This window comes from Megalops cyprinoides, chromosome 11 (assembly GCF_013368585.1).
Source record: "Megalops cyprinoides isolate fMegCyp1 chromosome 11, fMegCyp1.pri, whole genome shotgun sequence".
In the NCBI taxonomy this organism is placed as follows: domain Eukaryota; kingdom Metazoa; phylum Chordata; class Actinopteri; order Elopiformes; family Megalopidae; genus Megalops; species Megalops cyprinoides.
Window position 1 is genome coordinate 11,475,391 of NC_050593.1, and position 19,219 is coordinate 11,494,609.

Below are 19,219 nucleotides of genomic sequence, written 5' to 3' on the forward strand. Positions count from 1 at the left end.
CATGTGGATCAGGTCACTTCTGATTTCCTCAGCTAAACCCCTATATCATGTGGATCAGGTCACTTCTGTTTTCCTTAGCTAAACCTCTATATCATGTGGATTAGGACACTGCTGTTTTCCTCAGCTAAAACCCTTACATCATGTAGATCAGGGGTTGGCAGCTTTACTCTTTGACCTTTTTGCTTCTTTTTTGGGATCAAGTAACTCAAAGCCAATGCATTTGAAAAAATCCTCACAGTTCCATCAACGGAGGACACAGCCAGACCTTCTGTCTCGACTCTGTCAGGAGTCCTTCCTGTGGTTTTATCAAACCGGCACAGATACTGTAACCCTCTGTAATCTCACATACGTATCAAAAAAAAAACAGATGCTTCACAGTCGACTGGTCGTGCGTGTGCTGTCGAACAGGAATGAAATCTACTTAACATCGAAGTCATCCAAGGACTGCAGATCTTTATTGCAGATTTTCGTCGTTGAGGAACAACATTGTATAAATTCAGGGAGACCAACACGCACACACAGACACACAGCTTAGACTGAGCTTTCTCTCAGCAGTGCTCTTTCCCTGTCTTGTTTCAATGTTGGTGCTGTATAGGTATGGGATATGCCCCGCCAACCCGTTACCTGGCAGATGGCAAACCTGCTGTCCCCGTCTTTATACACATTTCTCATTATTTTTCCATTTCTGTGGCTTTCAGTAAGTGTTCATTTCATCAGTGAGCAGTTAATGTGAGTGCATTAAAAACTGTGTGTCTGTCCTTTAAAAAAAAAAACGAAGAGTCGCTATTGGTATATGAATGTCCTAGTTTTTTTTTCTCTTTTATCGTCTTTTTTTCTTTTTTTTCCGTTCTTCTGTGTTCTACATGACATCTTCCTGATGCTGCGTGGATTCACTGACAACCTGGGGAGAAGAGAGGGGGGGGGGGGGTGTTTAGGGCTCCCAGAAAGGCCAAAACAACTGGACAGACAGACAGATGGGTGGATGGGGGTGCATTCGCTGTGATCCATGTATGGGCCATGTATGTTCCTCTCCTTCAGGATCACCGTTCAATCCCACACATCTCAAAGGCTTTTTCAGAATCAGAGGCTGATTAGCGCTAGGAATAAAACCAGATTTAGTTTCTTAAGATTTGTTTCCTAGTCACAGATGACCGATCAAAGTCCTCAGTAAGTTAGTCAACCAAGAAAGGTTTAAAAAGTATTAAACATACGAATAAAGCCTCTTTGTGTCTACTCTTTTTTAGCCCCCGGAAACATCATCAACATTTATTTAGCGTGGCACAGAACAGAGAAACAGCTGCAGACATTTCCAAGCCTGATTAGAACCAGTATGCAATAGCTACAGAGGGCGGCGGTGCACGCGCATGTGGGCTGCTCAGTCTGTGACTGATCCCAGATCAGCGGTTGCTTTCTGAAGCAGGAAAGAGCCCAGGACTCAGACGGAAAGCTCTATTCTACCATAGCCCAGAGTGCTTTTGGGGTCACAACACCTTGTGTTTCCATAGACAGCGAAGGGTTAAACGTTTTGCTTATGGGCCTCGGAGGGTGTCCTAAAATGACCCCTTGTGGCGTGAGCTGAGAGACGGGTCCATGCTGCAGAGATCTTTAGATCTGTCCGAAAAGGCAATTTTGTCCAAAAGCAGTGCTGTCCTCAGATGTGGCATCCCTAATCTTAAAGTGAATTCGCAGGATCAAGCCAGAATCACATCTGGAAATTTGAGGTTTGAAACATGCTGCATGGACAAGGCATTATTTGGCCACATCGGCCCCTGGACCCTGCAGTTCCTGGCCTGGCCTGAGCCGGGGATATCACCTGCTCCAGAGCTGGGAAGCAGGGTGGGGGGTGGGGGTGGTGGGACAGTAGTTACAGGAAGAGAGGCGGGTGTCAGTGGAGGGTGGAGGGGGCCACGCTGGCAGGACCCAACAGAACTTACACAGCGAGCTCTAGCGGCCCCCCTCGCCTACTCGTAGCTAACCTGAGTCAAAACAAACCAGTGAAAAAGATATTTATATTTAATGGCAGGGACTGGATTAAGTTATGTGAACATGTTTTCTTCTGTTACAGATCAGAGTCAGTCAATCTTGAGCAACATACTGTCGATGTGTGGCACCCCCACCCCTCACCACCCACCACCACCAGCTGCCTGTCCTCTCTGGTCTTTTCTGCTAAAGCGGATCCTTAGAGCCGCGGTGTGTGTCGAGGGTATTTAACAAACAGTGCACAGACAGTCTGTCTGCGGGGTTTGCTGAGGTGCTGCATTAATCAGCCTTTGTGCGGCGATGAAAGAAACGGCTGCTCTGTGATCATGCTTTCCGCCAGAGACGGGGAACCTGGGTAACTCCTGCAGGCTACAGCCTCTGCGCTTCAGAACTCTATCACACTCTGAGGCAGCCGTACTATCTCTCTGATTCTGTCCTGTTCCAGCTGGTGTCTGTGTGTGTCTGTGTGTGTGTGCCTGGGTACGAGCGAGCATGTGGGTTTGTTAACAAAAATAGAGAAAGAGAAAAATAAAAAGGAGTGTGTGTGTGTGTGTGTGTGTGTGTGTGTGTGTGACTGTGGCAGAAAAAGAATGAGAGAGAGTGAGAAAGTGAATGTGAGAAAGAGAAGGAGGTGAGAGAGAGAGAGAGAGAGAGAATGACAAAGAGAGAGAGAGAGAATGACAAAGAGAGAGAATGAGAAAGCCACAGTGAGAACAAGAGAGAGTGTGTTTGAGTGCATGTGTGACTCACCTCCCCATCACGAGTCTCAATGGTCTTGATCAGGACTGTTTTTTTGGAATGGACCTCCGATGAGCGCTGGTGCTGCTCAGGACTGGTTTCTATGGCGACAGAGTCCCAACTCCAGCAATTAAAAATCACAAAATGTGTACAGCTACAATTACAGAATGTCAAAATTAATGACATTCTGTGGAGCTATGGATGTGTAATGAACTCTGTAGCTGTGAGAAACTCTCTGAAATATGCCCAAGATTTATACATGGCAACAGCAGAAGAACTAATAATATCAGTTTCCAAGATACAGCATAAATCATGCATTTATTCACATGCCATCTCACCCTATGCTAATCGCACTAATCTGAGGTGAGGGCAGGAATGTGGAAAAGGGCTGCTTAGCAGTTTAAGGAGCGCTGCCTCCCTCTGGTGGTAAAACAATTTAAATCGCAGCAGTGACCGCTATGTCAAAGGTATCCAATACATTGAAGTGGTGTTTCCATTTAGTATGAGCGAACCTGTTAAAGCATGCAGCGCAAAGTGTACATAGTGCTCCAGTTGTTGTGCTTGTTACAGGGGAGCACAGTTCTATAGCAGCAGTGGTTAACGCATTAGGTATTACTGTATGCTCTAGGGCTGCTGTAGGTACAAACAAGGTTAGCTAAAGGAATTTCAGTTTTACAGCAGTGAAATTGTGATGCCAGTTAAAATACGGTTTGGGGTCCACGAGTTTTGCAAAGGAGAGGAGACACCCAGGCTGTGTGATGCGGGGTTATTCACCTCTGAAGCTCATGGTGGCGTACGTCTGCACAGGAAGTGCAATCCTGGAAGAGACGAAGAGATCGGTGATGAGAATCACATGCTCAGACACAGAGGAAACTGGCCGCTGAGGCCCTGTTACATGTCCACGCCTGATTGGCTGGCTGGCTTGAATTTTTCCCTCCGGATGCCTCTCCCAGACTGTGCCATTGATCGGTGTCCATTTCATTTAATGACAGTGATGAATACGGATTTCTTAAGAAGCAGTCTGGAAAAATAACGGTTACCAACAATTTTGGGCAAAGGTGTGAATAACAACCCATGCCCCCCTGTCCTCCCTTGCCACCCCCAACTCCTGACAATTTTCTTCTCTGTGTCTTTCAGTTTACTTATGTGTTTTTGGCAGGACAAACAAAAGCAGTACTGCTAAGGCAGTCACTTAAAGTACAACGAAAAGTGTTACTACAACTACACACACAATACAGAGCACACACATACAAGAAGAAAGGTAAAGCAATATTAATCATCCATCAAACAGGATAACGGGATTACCATAACGGTAATACAGTTTAACTGTAATGTAACTGTAACTGTAAATGTAATGTAATGTAATGTCCCTCTCTACTTTACCGGTTCTCCTCCCCTTCCAAAAGCTTCCTGTAGGTGGCGATCTCCACGTCCAGGGCCATCTTGACATTGAGCAGGTCCTGGTACTCCCGCAGGTGCCTGGCCATCTCGTCCTTCATGTTGGCGATCTCAGCCTCCAGACGGGCGATGCTGTCCTGGTAACCGCCAGCCTCCCGGCCGTAACGGTCCTCCATCTCCCTCATCTGCCTCATCAGAGACTCGTTCTGAGAGAGGAAGAGAGAGAGAGAGAGAAAGAGACACTTTGACTTTTAATGGCTCCTTCATTTTGACATTGAAAATCCGTTTAGAGAGAAAATAACGTTGGTTTCAACACTATTTTACAAAAGGATGCAAAATCTCAAATCTTGATGAAACCAATTCTTTAAAACCCTGTCCTAAAATTTTTACCATTGTTAATTTGCCATATTTTTAATTTTTACCTTTACTAACCACAGCTAGAAAGGGAAAATAACAAACCACAACTGAAAATACATCAGGTGCGTGTCCCATACAAATAACAACTGAAAACACATTCCTCCGATTACCACATGACTCATGTCAGAGCAAAAATGTTTGAAACCTATCCTCAACTGCTGTGCAAATGGCATATTCAGCACACCGAAATTCACGTAATCCGCTTATATCATTCACCACTGTGCCATTCAATTCAGCCCTGTGGCATGCAGAAACAAACCCCTGTGAGACCAACAGTGGATCAGTTATCGCACCACTGTGCACTTTCTTCCTGTAATTGATCCAAATCTCTAGTTTGGCTCAAACAAAACAGTAATCAGAGTCAATTTATGCCTCCCAATGACACAGTACCTGGGGCCAAAAATGAAAAAAAAAAAAACTAAATTGAGAATAACCCCAGTCTTCCCACACACCTCCCTCTGCTGTAAATCAAAGGGGTCAAAAGTTCACACTCCCTGGGAAATGGGATTGGGAGAGTGAGGGGGAAGTAGAGGGACAAAATGAAGGAGTGTTAAACCCAAGGAAGGCGGACAGGGGATGAAAGGAATAAGACAGGGAGGGCAGAGGAGGGGGAGATGAGGCAGTGGTGGAGGAGCTCGCAGCAGACTCACGGTCCCCTTCAGCGAGTCAATCTCGCAGGTGTAGGACTGGATCTGGTGGCGGTACTCCATGGTCTCCTGCTTGGCCTGCCTCAGGGCGTCGTTGTTCTTGGTCACTGCCTGGTTCAGATCTGACACCTGCGGGAGAGACATTAAACATTAAGCTTACTTCCGCTGTTATTTTAGTTCTACAGCGGCCCCTCTCAATAGTTACATTGCATTACATTACATTATCCCAGCAGACGTTCTCATCCAGAGCAATTTAGACAGCCTCTACAAGTTATCCATTTATACAGCTGGATATTTATTGAGGCCATTCAGGTTAAGTGCCTTGGCTGTCAGTAACACAGCAGTGCACCACTGTGGAATTTAACCTTCAGCCTCTGGGTATCAGGTCTCAACTGCTAGCACACGCTGTCGCCCTGTGTGGAATGGCTCAGCCTCTTCTCTCGTCTCTACATTTCATTCTTTCGAGGATCCAAAACCACATCACAGTAAATAAAGGGCGACTTGCCTCAACCACAATGTCTAGCATCTGCTCGTGTGGTGCGTGCCAGAGCACTCAGCACACGTCAGTCAAGGTGGAGATGCGAAGGTTTATGTGATCAAAGCATTACGGCTGCTTGTGTCATACATGGGTGATGATGGGGCTATTTTACGACTTGCACCACTGATCATGACGATGTCATGACACACAAACTACATTAATAAAATGGCCCTAAGTCCATTTTTGCATACAAAGACAAGGTCTAAGAGATTTGTAAAAAGTTTGACATGATAACTTCGGTGATAGGTGTTGCTGTCTGGGTAACCTATAGACACCACAGACACAGACAACACAAGTGTTAACCAGCGAGGAGTTACCAATTCATCCCTCTTTGTTCAGTAAGGCTATTTACAGATTCCTAACTCGTGGCAGCAAATCCAAAAATGTAAATATAAATTTTATTTTCTTTCAGCCTGTGAGTTAAATGCAGGGCTGAGTTTCAGGAGTCACACTCTCTGCCACCTCTGTCCCTCTCGCACGCCCCTGCTCATACCTTGGACTTGTACCACTCCTCGGCCTCGGCGATGTTTTTGGCGGCGATGCCCTCATACTGGGCCCGGATGTCCCGCAGCGCTGCAGTCAGGTCCGGCTTGGACATGTCCATCTGGATCTGGACCTGGGTCTCCTGCATCTGGGCCTGCAGCTCGCGAATCTCCTACAGGGGGCAGTGGAGGTGTGGGGTGTTATGGGTAATGTAGTACTGTAGTTGGCACACTTTACACTAGTCCTCAATTTATTACCAGGACACACGCACAGGTAATTGTTTTGTGGTCAAACTTTGCTTAAATGACCTTTTTGTATATAACAATTTTCAACAACAATTTTACTTTGTAGTAAGTATGACAATTTTTGACTGTAAGCAAGCAGATAATAAATACTTAATAAGATTTCAGTTTCAGTTGTTAGCATACCATTTTCATGAAAGAATGACAAAATGTTACTATAGAACCTGTTCATTAGAAGCTAACATTCGTTGAAAATTACATATTTAAACATGACAAATATATTCTTTTAATATTCCTCAATAATTTCACTCTGAAATTGAAATTTTGCTATTACCATTAACTACCTGCTGATCTGGTCTGTTTGTTAAATATAAATAAATCACAATTAATTAACAAGTAATTATGCAGTTGTCAGCTGTTTCTTGCTAAAATATCATTAAAAAACAGGCTTGTTTTCTGGCTTTTTTGCACAGTCAGCCTAATTTAGCCTCTCCTGTCCATGGGGAGGAGTGAGAGAGGACTGCTTCCTCTATCAAGGCTTCCATTTTATAGTTATAGCACATGTCTTTCTCCCTCTCTCTCTTCCTCCCTCTCCATCCCCCCTAGTCTCTGTTTATTTATAGCCCTGCATCTGTTCCTTATCATTACACAGCTCCTCCTACTCATGACCCAGCTAACATATAGAACAGTCATGCTGTCCTCTCAGTAAAGTCTGGAGAGAACATGATACAGAGAGGAGAGTGAAGGAGGTTCTGTGTGTGTGTCTGTGTGTGTGTGTGTCTGTGTGTGTGTGTGTGTGTGTGTGCAAGGGTGTAGGTTTGATTTGGTAAGTGTAAGTGGTGGGGACATAATGTTAGCTAAGTATACTAGCTACTAGTATAACATTAATATGCCATATTAATTTTGTTTGGTAATCAGAAAAGTGATAGGGAGATATCCCCACCGTCCCTACCATAAATTACGCCCATGTATGTGTGTGTGTGTGTGTGTGTGTGTGTGTGTGTGGGTTTCTGTACACATGCGTTTCTCTATCTAAGTTGTAATAGCTTGCCTAAATATGAGTTTATAATGTATGGCAATGTCAATGCTGACATATTATGTTATACTATAGCCAATGAAATGAGAGATACAGAGTAGTTAGGACAGTTGACCAGAGAGACAGCTGGATAAATAGGAAAATAGGCAGATGATATCAAGAGTAGTAATAATGGACAGACAAGGGGAAATGGGCATCTAGAGGATGAGGTGACAGAGAGACAACAGAGACATGGCTCAGGAGACAGATGGACAGACAGACGTTGTGGACAGACCTCCTCATGGATCTTCTTGAGGAAGGCGATCTCCTCCTGCAAGGTCTCGATGCGTCTCTCCAGGTCGAGCCGGGCCAGAGTGGCAGCATCCACATCCTGCAGGACAGCGATATGGACGGGGGAAATGCAGGGGTGAAAGGAAACTCTGTGAGTGATTGGAAGCACCAGAGAGAGAGAGGCTCACAGAGCTGGGACAGTAAAATGGACAGAGAGAGGCTGAGACACAGGGTTTGAGATGGAAAGAGGACAGAGGGAGAGAGAGGCGCTCACAGAGCTGGGACAATGAATGGAAGTGCACAGAAAGCTGTGGAAGTAAAAGATGAAAGAGGGAGAAAGGACAGAGAGAATCAGGCATATACAAAGCTGTGAGAGTGAAGAGCACACAGAGACAGGGGCATTCAGAGAGCCATGAGAGTGAAAGAGGGTGAGAGAGGACAGAGAGACACTCACAGCTCTGAAGGCAGCCAGGTTGTTCTCAGCCTCCTCCTTCTGCTGAATTTCCTCCTGCAACCTGGGAATCAGAGAGAGAAAGAGAGAGAGAGCGAGAGAGAGAGAGAGAGAGAAAAAAACCCGTATTGAGAAAAATGCTGTTTTCAACATTGATTAATGTATGACAACTTAAATGAAGAGCTTTCAAAGGTCGAGCTGAGCTTGACTTTTGAAAGCTCTTCATTTAACAGCTGTCAAAACATTGACAAAACAGAAAAATGGAAAGGTGGAGGAAAAGAGAAGCCCAAATGAAAACATGCTGTGATCCAACTCTTGTTCATTGCATTTTATTATTCTATCTCACTGCAAAGACTCATGTAACAGCATATTTACTGTGTTATATTTCATGATAATAAGATATTGTGAAGAGAGACAAAGAAAATGAGAGAGAAGAGAGACTGAGACGTTTTACACTTTTGGTTTTTGTGAGGCAATTGTTCAGGCAGTTCAAGCATCCAAGGGAGGATGAACAGCCCCTTAAAAGTCCCACTCCCTGGTGCTTGCTCTGATGCGGGGAGAGAGAACTCGGTGTGTCAGCCATTTTGACCTGGTGTCTTGGCTTGGTGTCTTTGGCGCACTTCCAAAGGCCCACAGATTTCTCACAGACCTTGTTGATGATGCAGATGCTGCCTTTTGAAGGAGATGGAACGCTTCAGCACATCCATCTCTCTGTTATGTGGTCAACCTGACCCTTGAGGGCCACTCACACATGCTATTTTCTGAATGATGAATGATGCTTACCCAGCATTAAATTGGTGTGCTAACTGTGTTTAGATCCAGAAGTGAAGCATTTAACAGCCATATTTGACATGGAAAGGACAGTGCCAGAGCGAGATGGCTCAGATACCCGTCCCACCAAAGCTCGACAATCAGTCCAGTCGCTTCCTTTTATAGACTCCGACAACGGCACCTCCCGCGGCCGACGTCTTCCAGGACCTGGAGGAGGACCCCGAGCTGGGACGGAAGCCAGGGAAGGAGTCCATTCCCAAATAGGCAGTGTTAGGAACCTGCAGGGATTCTAAACAAGCGGGCCTCCGTCAGCGCAGGGGGCGTCTGGTACCCATCTGCGCACGGAGCTGTCGGGATCAGGGGCGTACTCCCCTTTGCAGCCGGGACTGCCGCCGCTTTGATCAGCGTGAAGGCAGGGACCGAGTAGGAGCATGGAGAGCCGCGTGTTTGCACAGCAACAGACCCTGCTGTCTCACCGCCGTCTCTGAATAGCTAACGTCTACCCTGGGTTCACATTCCCAGCATGCACTGTAAATCCCTACAGCTGCTTTCAGGCGCGAGGGTGGGAATCCGAAAGGTCACAGGTACTGGGGAGAGGACGGGGGGCGTACGGCCCTGACTAACACTGGCACTACGCGTATACAGACGAAAGGTAGCTGACTCTCTATTAAAACATTGGAAGTTTGCAGTTTCATAAGGGTCACAGTTTAGGAAAATGTGAGTTAGCTTGTCTAAATGTACATTAACTCTAGGCTGTTCTGCTGATGTCATGGGTCAAGACGCCCCCTGCTGGAAAGGATCATGCTGTTAACCTTTGCCCTTCCTCATGTTATGCTTATATTTTGTGTGAGGTGTCTGGTTTTTGTCTGGTCAGGCACAAATGTCTATGGGCAGGTCCAGGGAAAGGGCAAAAAATGGCCAGATTGGCCATTGTGATTAAATGGTGATCGTACTTTCATGTGTTAGAAACTCCTGACACAATAAACCACAACAATATTCTACACTAGCAATTTTCTGGGAAGGCTACATTAGAGGCTACACAAGAAACCAGTGCTTTGAGACTGAAAGATACCAATACAAAAAAAATTACCCACCCCTTGAGTGCATTAAGAAATATATAAATGTGTATAGTTGTCTGCAAGATGTGAGGCATCAATTAATTAACAATTCCACTTTTTCCCAACAATTTTTTTCTGAAGCAATTTCAGTGGAGACACTTCTTTCGGTGATGATTGTTTTCAACGCTGAAAGATAAATTTGCTATGACATTCTAAAGTAATCATAACTATGTAGAGGGTTTTATGGAGGGTACATAAAAAGCTCCTCTGCAAATGTTCTTCCCTTAAGGCCTCCCCAACAGCCTTGAAATAACAATTTCAGGCATATTTTTTTTTGAAAATTAACATATTAATGTAGTTTCTGCTGCTTCAATTTGAGGTTATTTGACAGTGGAAAAGCATATATATGGAAAAATTTTGCAGTAGATAATACAATAAAGCACATGCAGTTATTTCCATAGCAGTCCTCTGCAAAAGATGTTAGATACAATATGCCTCAGCTGAATAATTTTCTGCAGCTCAGCAAAACCTTAGCTCCTGCAGTGCTACCTCTATGTTGTGCTGGATACAAAAGTTTATTTAGCTGTGTGTGAAAATGCAGATGTCCATAAGCTCTGTCTTCATGGTTATGCTGATGGGGATTCGTGCCTGTGAATGCTGGCAGCTTTGCTGTGTGTCTGGAGGTATGCAGATCTGAGAGTACATGCATCACATGTTGCCGACGGCGACAGATCAAGCCTTGCATGGGTTTACAATGAAGGGTGAACGGCTGGGATAGGACAGCTGCAGCGGGTACAACCCCCCCCCCCCCCCCCCCCCCCCCTTGACCCCCTCCCAGGAGAAGCACTGCCTGTCCTGGGACCCATCCCACACAACACCTGTCTCCTCACACAACTCACTACCCCTCTTCCTCCTCCTCTTCCTCCCTACTCTACCACATCTTGAGAGTTTTCTTCGCTGAGCGATGGTAGAGTAAGCTGTCAACAGAACTTACGGCAACATTCCCCACATCTGAGCTAACAAACTGTGCTAATCAACTGAGTTTCCTAATGGCTGTTCATGACAAGTTAAAAGCTGTAATCTGTTGATGCTAATATTAGCATGGAAACTTCCCAAAGGGAGAAACTCAAGACCTCTCTCACACAAACAAACAAACATACGCACATACCTACACGCAGTCACAAACATGAACTCACACTAACACTCACAGTCACTCTGGGTGAGTGGGTGTATTTTTAGGAGAAGGGCATGCACCGGAGGGTGCTGGGAGCACAGAAGGCAGGATGAGAATAGCTCTCTAATCTGGGAACAGCGCTGCGTGACTCCACTTCTCCGGGACTCTCGGAGCATGTGCAGATAAAACTCCCAGTGTCAGTGACCCCAGCGTAGCTATGAGACGAGGACTCATAACACCGCGACCAGACAATCTGTCCCACTCGCATTGTCCTCCTCCTTTTCTATTCTCACTTTTTAGTACACCTCCTTCGCCTCTGACAGTCATACAGCCCTTCATGCAGTCACGCAGCTTTAGTGATTCAGTCATGGTATCTTGGTGCGGAGAGTTAGTTCGCCTTCCCAACTCAGTTCAGTCCATCAGAAAGGGGAAAAACTGCAAAGCACTCTGGGAGAAAACATTTGCAGAAAGAACTGCAGAAACTTTTTGCAGTTGTATTGAGAGAGAGTGTTGCACCAAGGTTTGTGTTTTGAGGATAGAATGAAAACGACCAGCAGCCACCTCCCGTTCTACATCGCATTCCTGGAATCGGAAGCGGAGTGTTATTACTGTTGGGAATGTCACAAATGTTCCGGTCATGCAGCACAACCGCAGCGGTCATTCGGAGCCGCGTAACTCATTCTCACACCCTGGCATTTACACTGCGAGACTGAACTCTCATCGCTCAGCCACATCCGACCTCAAACCAAGACACAGACCCACGTATTCCACTGAGATGAACCTCAGTCTCTGACACACAGGGCAGTGACACTCCATGTCCATTGTAATCTGACTTTTTGTAGTCTCGGCAGATAATGTAACCAGTGCAAATTCATTTTCGATGAGACCAATGTTTGCCAATGAGAATGTGGTAATGAATTTGATAATGAAAATGCATTCAGAGGACATGAGAGAGACATGATTAAATCACAGGCTTGAAATACAGCAAGTTCATCTTTCCTCACACTCATCCCTCTCCCTCTCTCTTACAGAGCGCTGTCCCTTCTTCCTCCCCGAAACAGCCACTCAGCACCCTCGCGCCCCCCTCACCTGAGTTTGAGCTTCTGCAGGTCGTCGATCAGGTTGTCCCGCTCCACCTCCACACGGGATCTCTGATTGGTCAGGGCCTCCACCTGCCTGCGCAGTTCCCGCATCTCGTCCTCGTACATCTCGGCGACGCGCGTGGGCTCGCGGCCGCGCAGCCGCTCGATCTCCACCACCAGCGTCTGGTTTTGCTGCTCCAGGAAGCGCACCTTCTCGATGTAGCTGGCGAAGCGGTCGTTCAGGTGCTGCAGCTCGGCCTTCTCGTTGGTGCGCGTCTGCAGGAAGTCCTGGTTCATGGCGTCGGCCAGGCTGAAGTCCAGCGTCTCGCCCAGGCCGGCGTAGGAGCGGGAGGTGGGCCCGCCATAGGCGGAGGAGGCGCGGTAGCTGGAGTAGCTGGGGTAGGAGGAGGTCTTGGTGACCTCGTAGACGCGGGACGCCGTGTGCGCGGAGCCGGAGGAGCCGCGCCCGGAGAACACGGAGCGGGGCAGGGACGGGGAGATGCCCAGGCCCGACCCGAAGGTGCGGCGGTACGAGGAGGCCGTCTGGGAGGAGGAGTAGGACCGGCTCATGGTGGAGTTGGGTGTGTAGGGGGGCGGCACACTGAGCTGGAGGGCTGGCGGTAAGACTGGAGGGCAGAGTACAAAGTGAGGTAGCTCGCCCTGGGCTCAGGCTATTTGTAGTTGCCCCCTACCCCCTCTCCTCCCCCCTCCCTCTCCCTGCGCCTTTTGTTCCCTCCCACTCCCAGTCCCACCTAAATTCTCTCTCACCCTCTCTCCCTCTCTCTGTCTCTCCCCTTCATACCCCCATGTCTCTGCAGCCAGCTGTCACAGTTTCGGGTGGCCAGTGGCAGGGTGGAGCTGCTGCCAGGGGGGTGAGAGGGGCAAGAGGGGGAGTGTGCGAGTTGGGGGTGAAGAGGGAGGAAGCCGTGTGCCCATCTTGGCTTTCAGAGAAACGGAATGTCGCTCAGAACTGTGTGTCTCTTGGTCTGGGCTCAGGGTCAGACAGCTCCTGGTTGGAAGAGACAGAGGAAGTTAATGGCTCAAAGCCAAAATCACTTCACTATCCCACTGTCATTTTCCCTCTTCCCTCAAGGTCACTGCACAATTTCTCACATTTTGGCACAGGCCCTACAACATCATGAGGAGCCTAAAATATCCCTCTTGTTATTAAAAAAGAGACAGAAACTTAAAAAAATGTATTACTTTATTCCTGTCACACTGCAATTTGCCATCTATGGGCTTGTTCCAAACATTTGTCAGCCAATGTCATTTATGATTATGCTAATGTTCTCAGTCACTCATTTTGACCCTGTTTTTCAAACCTAAGCAATGACAGATTTCTGAAGCTTTCACTGCAGTTGTATCATTGATTTACATCCTCTGAAACAGTGCAAAGGGCCCATAGGCTATAGCATCCAGACAGGAGGTGCACCTGTGACCCCCCCCCCCCCCTTCCCCTTCTCTGTGCACGTGTCATTATGACATCACTCACCTGTCTGTGATGACAGCTCTCTCCAGCTCTGCTCAACAGAAACACAGCCTTAATCCCCCTCCCTTGTCTCCCGGCCAGGAGATGAAGGAATCAGCACTCGGCAAAGCTGTCACAGAGTTAGCGACGCGGCTGATGCAGTCCAGGAGCATCAGACACGTGAGTCTCTGCTGCGGAAGGCTGCTTCTTGGCACTGTGAGGACTGATGTAACACAGATGAAATCCAAGGCCCCGGTGCCTCAGCTGTCCTGGATGAAACAGAGACAGTACAGTAGGAGAGGACTGGGACATAATAAAAGGCTTCGGGAATGGTGTAGAAGCATAGATAAACTGCGTGGTTGCTTTTACATAATGGTCTTCTTATACTAGCGTCACTGTCAGGGACGAGAGGAGACGTTAAAAATGACGATAATGGTGGAAGCCTTCTTTCCCACATACACGACTGTCTGTAATGCGTCTCTGCCCCCCCCCCCCCCCCCCCCCCGCCACATGATCCCCATACTCAACCTCTCAATTAAACCTCTTGGTCAGTGCCCCATTCTCTTGTCTCAACAATACTGTGTCAAGTGTTTGTCTCTCAACTTCCTGTTTCTCTACCTATAGACAGCTGATTTGATCCAACTCCCTCTCTCCTCTGCTGGGAAGAGCTGCAACACTGCCGCATGAACTTTAATCATTAAGCACAAACAGAAGAAAACTCATTTGCGCGCATTCACTTGAATCTAGATGCTGCATTCCCTGCACTGACTTCTCAGTCTGAGGTTTATGAAAGACATCATAGATTACAGGAACCACCATGGGGACTCAGTAGTGGAAAGTGATCTGTTGTGAGTCATAATGCATGACCTGGCATGATTTTCTGTGCCCCTCTAGCAAGGATAAAAATGGCCTCACTTCATATGAAGCACCCCTAATAATTGTGTATTTGCTAGAAACTAAGTACCATGTCCATTAACATAGTTACATAATATGGACTTTTTGTAGCTTGTGTAATTACAACTATAAGAGCCACAATGTGCTGTATACAGTATTTAATATGAAGGTGCTGTAGTATCTATGTAGGCACTGTGTGGACAGGTATTACAGGGACCATGTGTGAGGTAGGATGGAAAAAAAACATTTACATCACTGGGGCACATGGAATGAAATATGTCTGATCGTAAACTATACTATTACCTGATCCCATTCTGATTCCAAACCTTTCTCGATATGATTTACATCTGAAAAGGAACATAAGCACTGTCCCACGTGAGCTGCCTAAATGTTATCCTTCCCTAAATTGTGTACATTCACAGTGAATGGTTATGTCACCACTTACCAGCAGGACCAGATGGAAAAACCGAGTCAGTCTTTTGAACCACTCAATCAAAAAGTGAGGTCTCACCCTCCTCAGTGATCAGTGAAAACAAACAAGGACACTGACAAATGGCTCGCAATCTGGAAAACAATTAATCAACACTGTTTTTTTTCCCCCAAAGCACTGATAAGGATGTAGCATTTAACTGAAAAAAACACTGCGTTGACATCACAGCATAATAATGCAAAGAGACAGAGGCGGCGCAATCCGTGTCCCGCACCACCGGCCGAGCAGCGTTTGCGCGGCAATGGGGGCGTCCAGCTAACCTGCCTGAAAAAGGAATGGCATCTCCAGACGGGAGGAATGTGTGCTCGGCAGCTCCCTGAACTTTTGGTGAATCATTATTCTGTGTCCCAGCAGGAATAAACACGGGGGCGCCTTCAACGATTATGTCATAAACATCTGCCGCAGCTCGCGGTGGGCGAGGAAAAGCCTAGCAGTGAATGCAATGGGGCGGACAGCTCATCCCTGAGCTTCTCCTCTTCCTCCGAGTTTCTTCTTTAAGTCATGAGCTCCCGGCTATGCTTGGGCGGAAGGTGAAAATTAAGTTAAGGTCTCAGCTGTGGTTTGCTGGACAAGCTAAGGAAGCTGGTGCAAGAGTTACAGGTGTGTTCAGGCTGGGTTATATGTTAGACTGAAGATGCTGAGCATGGAATCAACCCTCCGGTCCTCGAAAAAATGGCATATCCTAAGTTCACAGTTCCTGGGCTGACCATGGCAGAATCATTGTCTAAGACAAATAAATGGGTGGTGAACTTTTGCCATGCCATTAACTGGGGGAATTTTGCTTTTCCCCCAAGACTCTATATCTGCTCTTTTATGACTGTCAGAAATATAATGGACATGTGTATGTGTGGAGGACAGTGAGACAGGTGGGATTTCACTGGTGATAACTTCACTGGTAACTGAGCGGTTGTTTCATATGCTGCTTGTCTGACACCATGAGCGGGAAACTTGGAGCTCATGGCTGCCTCGTGAACAGCAAAGTTTCGGTTCTCTTAGATTATAAGATTGTTACATATTTATTTACACATCACCTTTCTCTTCAAAAGGAAACTGCTGAAGACATTGTTGAGTTGTGTCTCAAGCATTGTAGGAATGATTGTTTGTTAAAAAATTTGTTGGAGGCCAAAGAAATATGTCAACTTCCATCTGACACAGTCTGGCCATTGAAGGACCAAGTAAGCAACTGTTTCCAGGTGGAGGTAAGGCAGAGAGGGGCTTAAGTCTGACATAACTCTGATGTCATCATACAGGCATGTTACCAAATACGAGCCCAAAGCCATCAGCGCTAAACCCCCTCTGTCTAGTGGCGGTAAGTTCTGCCTTTCTTCAGCTGCTGGTGTCACAGCTATATATAGACTTCCAGACTGAACATTGTCATCATTCTGCTTTCCCTGGGGTTTGTTGGGGAAAGATGACAGCTGACAGGGCACTGTAAACAACATCCCCCTCTCTTCCTTTCCTCCTCCCAACCTCTCTCCCTCTTCACTTTCCTTTGAATCAGTTTCTCAGCACTATATAAGGCTGAGGGAGAATGTGAATGATTTCATACAAAAGACAGACCCGCAATAACAAATGAGTCATAAGCCTGACCTGAGATCAGTCTGGGAACTCTCTGAGTGGTGTTTCTAGGGATAGAAGAACCCAGAAAACTGACATCAGTGTAGTAACCTTAGACTCTCATCAATACTGGGCTGTAATAATGGGATGAGTTTGGATATGATAATGGATTGTGACCCTTTTTTAAATAATTTGTGTGGAGAACTAGTTAGGTAACTGTTTTGGCAGAATTTGTGGTAACCTTGAGCAAGATACCCTGTCTCCACCTGTGACACACATACCTCTCTCCACCTTCTCACACACCTGTGTACACCTGTCTCCAGATACACATTTTTTTCTCTGTTCTCCATTCTCCTCCAGAGTAGCTTGGAATTATTCCCTGTATTGATAACTGCTAAATTGTCACAGTTCTTGCACACCTACTCACAGTGAGAAACAAAATAAATAAATATGTTTCTCAGATATGTGCAATATGATATTTGACAGGCTCTAGATGAGGAGAGTTTTTTTTCTTTTGCTACTGCCTTCCGGCATGGCCAAGAGCCTGGAATCAAGAGTCGTTTCGCATGCTGGGACATTGAAGGGGACCTACAAATGACAGTGCAGACTGAAGCAAGAGCAGGGCAGGGGGACAGGGGGCACAGTGCCAGAGGTGTCAGCGATTTGGCAAAGCGCTCCCTGTCACACTGAAAGTGCAGACTAATGATGGAAACACAGCACAGACAGTGTAGAGATGGTGCCTCGTCACATCCCTGCAAGCCTGAAGCCACATTCAGACCCTGAAACCAAATACAAGTCACTGGCTATTTGCAATGCGCTGACATGAGCCAGATCGCTAGCACCTGCTGTGTCAAGACAAAGGCCTGGAAAAGGAATCGAGAGGTCACGACCTTCAAGTCATGTGTCATTTCCTGAATGACCCTGACCCTGTAGGGAACTGGGGTGCTTCTTCAGAGAATGGGACAGAAGGCGAGTTTGGCGATGTGCCTCATTTCGCAGCTCAGAATCTGAGGCAGCAAGTGCTTCAGGACCCTCTGTTCGCTCACCAAGCCAAACTTACAGAGAAATTTAGTCACTTGAAATGCGTTCCTGTGTGTTTGTGTCAGAGGAGAGAGAAGTGAGAGCCTTCTGTACAGAAAGGGCCCTAAATTGGAAGAGAGACAGTCCCTACTTTACTGGAACTGCACATCATAACATGTAACATTAATTAGTATAGGCAAGAAATTGGCAAGAGACCCTTCTATACCCCCACCCTATCAAAACAGAAACCTGCCCTATGAAAAAGGAAAAAAAAAGGCATATGGAAAGAGAGAGAGAAAGAGAACGAGAGACAGAGAGATAGCAAGTATGTGACAGTAAAGTTACAATGGCTGATGTTATGTAAGTACTTACATAAGGTAATGACTCTCTTGGAGGGCTGCAGGAAGCAAATAATGAATTAGATTAATATATAAAAATGTTACTTTGATTTATATTAAACATGTCGAACCCCTGAAATTTGATACTGTTATGCAGCTTTTGTCGTTGCTGCTTCAGTGATATGTATTAAATGTATGATGTCATGCACTCCGCATAACAGCACCTGTGAACTGAATAAATAATAAGCAGTAATTGACTGATATTCCAGGTAGTGTGGTGCTGAGCCCAAGTGGATTGTGGGATAGGTGAGTGCTGAGGAGCAGCATGACAGGCATGCTATATATTGTAGAGCTTGTAATAGCATGTAGCCCTGGCCAGCCTCCCATGGTTGCTTGCTGCGTAGGGTGTATGCCCTTGTGTGTGTGTTTGTGTGTGCGTGTGCACGTGCGTGTGTGTGTGTTTGTTGGGGGGGGTCAGGGTCAGGGACTCTGTGATTTAAATGCCATGACACACAGCCAATGAGGGGGCTTTCAGGAATGACAGTGACACTGGGGGTTTGTTCTAGATACACTGCTGCTGCCAAGCAACGGATGCAAATACACAATGGATGCCTTTATTATTAGCTATCAAGAGGAGAGAGAAAGAGAGGGAGGGAGAGGCAGGGAGCAAAGGAGAGTCAGTGTGTGTATACATTTATCAGTGTGTGTCAGCAACTTCCTGAATGAATGTAGGCTGTAAAGAAGGAGAGAAATTACACCTGACAGGGGAGATGAGTATAGCATTCACACATATTTCAGGGAAAAAATACGTTGGGAAATTATTTTGTTGGTTCCCTTCACCATTATTTCCTTAACGCATCACATACCTGAAGTCTCTACCCCCACCCCTATTTGACTGGTATGTATGTAGTTATCACCAAAACAAAATCAACGCATCCATAATCACGAAATGTACAGATTTAAAACACCATCGGAAACGTAAACTAGTAAACCGCACTTTTTTACGTTGGATCACAAGGTTGTTGTAAACCACCACGCAGACAGAGGGCGTAATCCATGTTGAATATGTGTCTACAACTAGCGAGACGTTGTAGGAAGATGGTCTTTACTGGCACAGCGAAGAAGTCCGCAGTCGTATTTGAGAGTGTCATGTTGCGCAAAAATCTG

At 46.3% G+C, this 19,219-nt stretch overlaps 1 protein-coding gene across 2 annotated transcripts; it reads right to left on the reverse strand.

Moving 5' to 3' along the window:
* Positions 1-393: 393 nt before the first annotated feature.
* On the reverse strand, positions 394-12,918 carry desma (desmin a). 2 transcript variants are annotated; one of them, XM_036540433.1, is made up of 10 exons: positions 12,293-12,918; positions 8,204-8,264; positions 7,754-7,849; positions 6,212-6,373; positions 5,184-5,309; positions 4,102-4,322; positions 3,493-3,536; positions 2,731-2,819; positions 1,935-1,976; positions 394-901 (listed from the first exon to the last, which is right to left on the reverse strand). In XM_036540433.1, the coding sequence occupies exons 1-9, from the start codon at positions 12,853-12,855 to the stop codon at positions 1,962-1,964; spliced, it is 1,377 nt and encodes a 458-aa protein (XP_036396326.1). In that variant the 5' UTR covers positions 12,856-12,918; the 3' UTR covers positions 394-901; positions 1,935-1,961. The 2 variants fall into 2 exon arrangements, with proteins under 2 accessions (XP_036396326.1, XP_036396325.1); XM_036540432.1 differs by lacking the exon at positions 1,935-1,976 and having other exon boundaries at positions 837-901.
* Positions 12,919-19,219: the final 6,301 nt, after the last annotated feature.

Excerpts from the sequence above, each read along its gene's own strand:
- desma (XM_036540432.1), bottom strand. The coding sequence starts at position 12,855 with ATGAGCCGGTCCTACTCCTCCTCCCAGACGGCCTCCTCGTACCGCCGC. Across the intron at positions 7,850-8,203 it reads ACCTGGCTGCCTTCAGAGCT|GATGTGGATGCTGCCACTCT; the intron begins GTGAGTGTCTCT and ends GCTGTCCTGCAG. Across the intron at positions 5,310-6,211 it reads AGGAGTGGTACAAGTCCAAG|GTGTCAGATCTGAACCAGGC; the intron begins GTATGAGCAGGG and ends TCTCTCCCGCAG.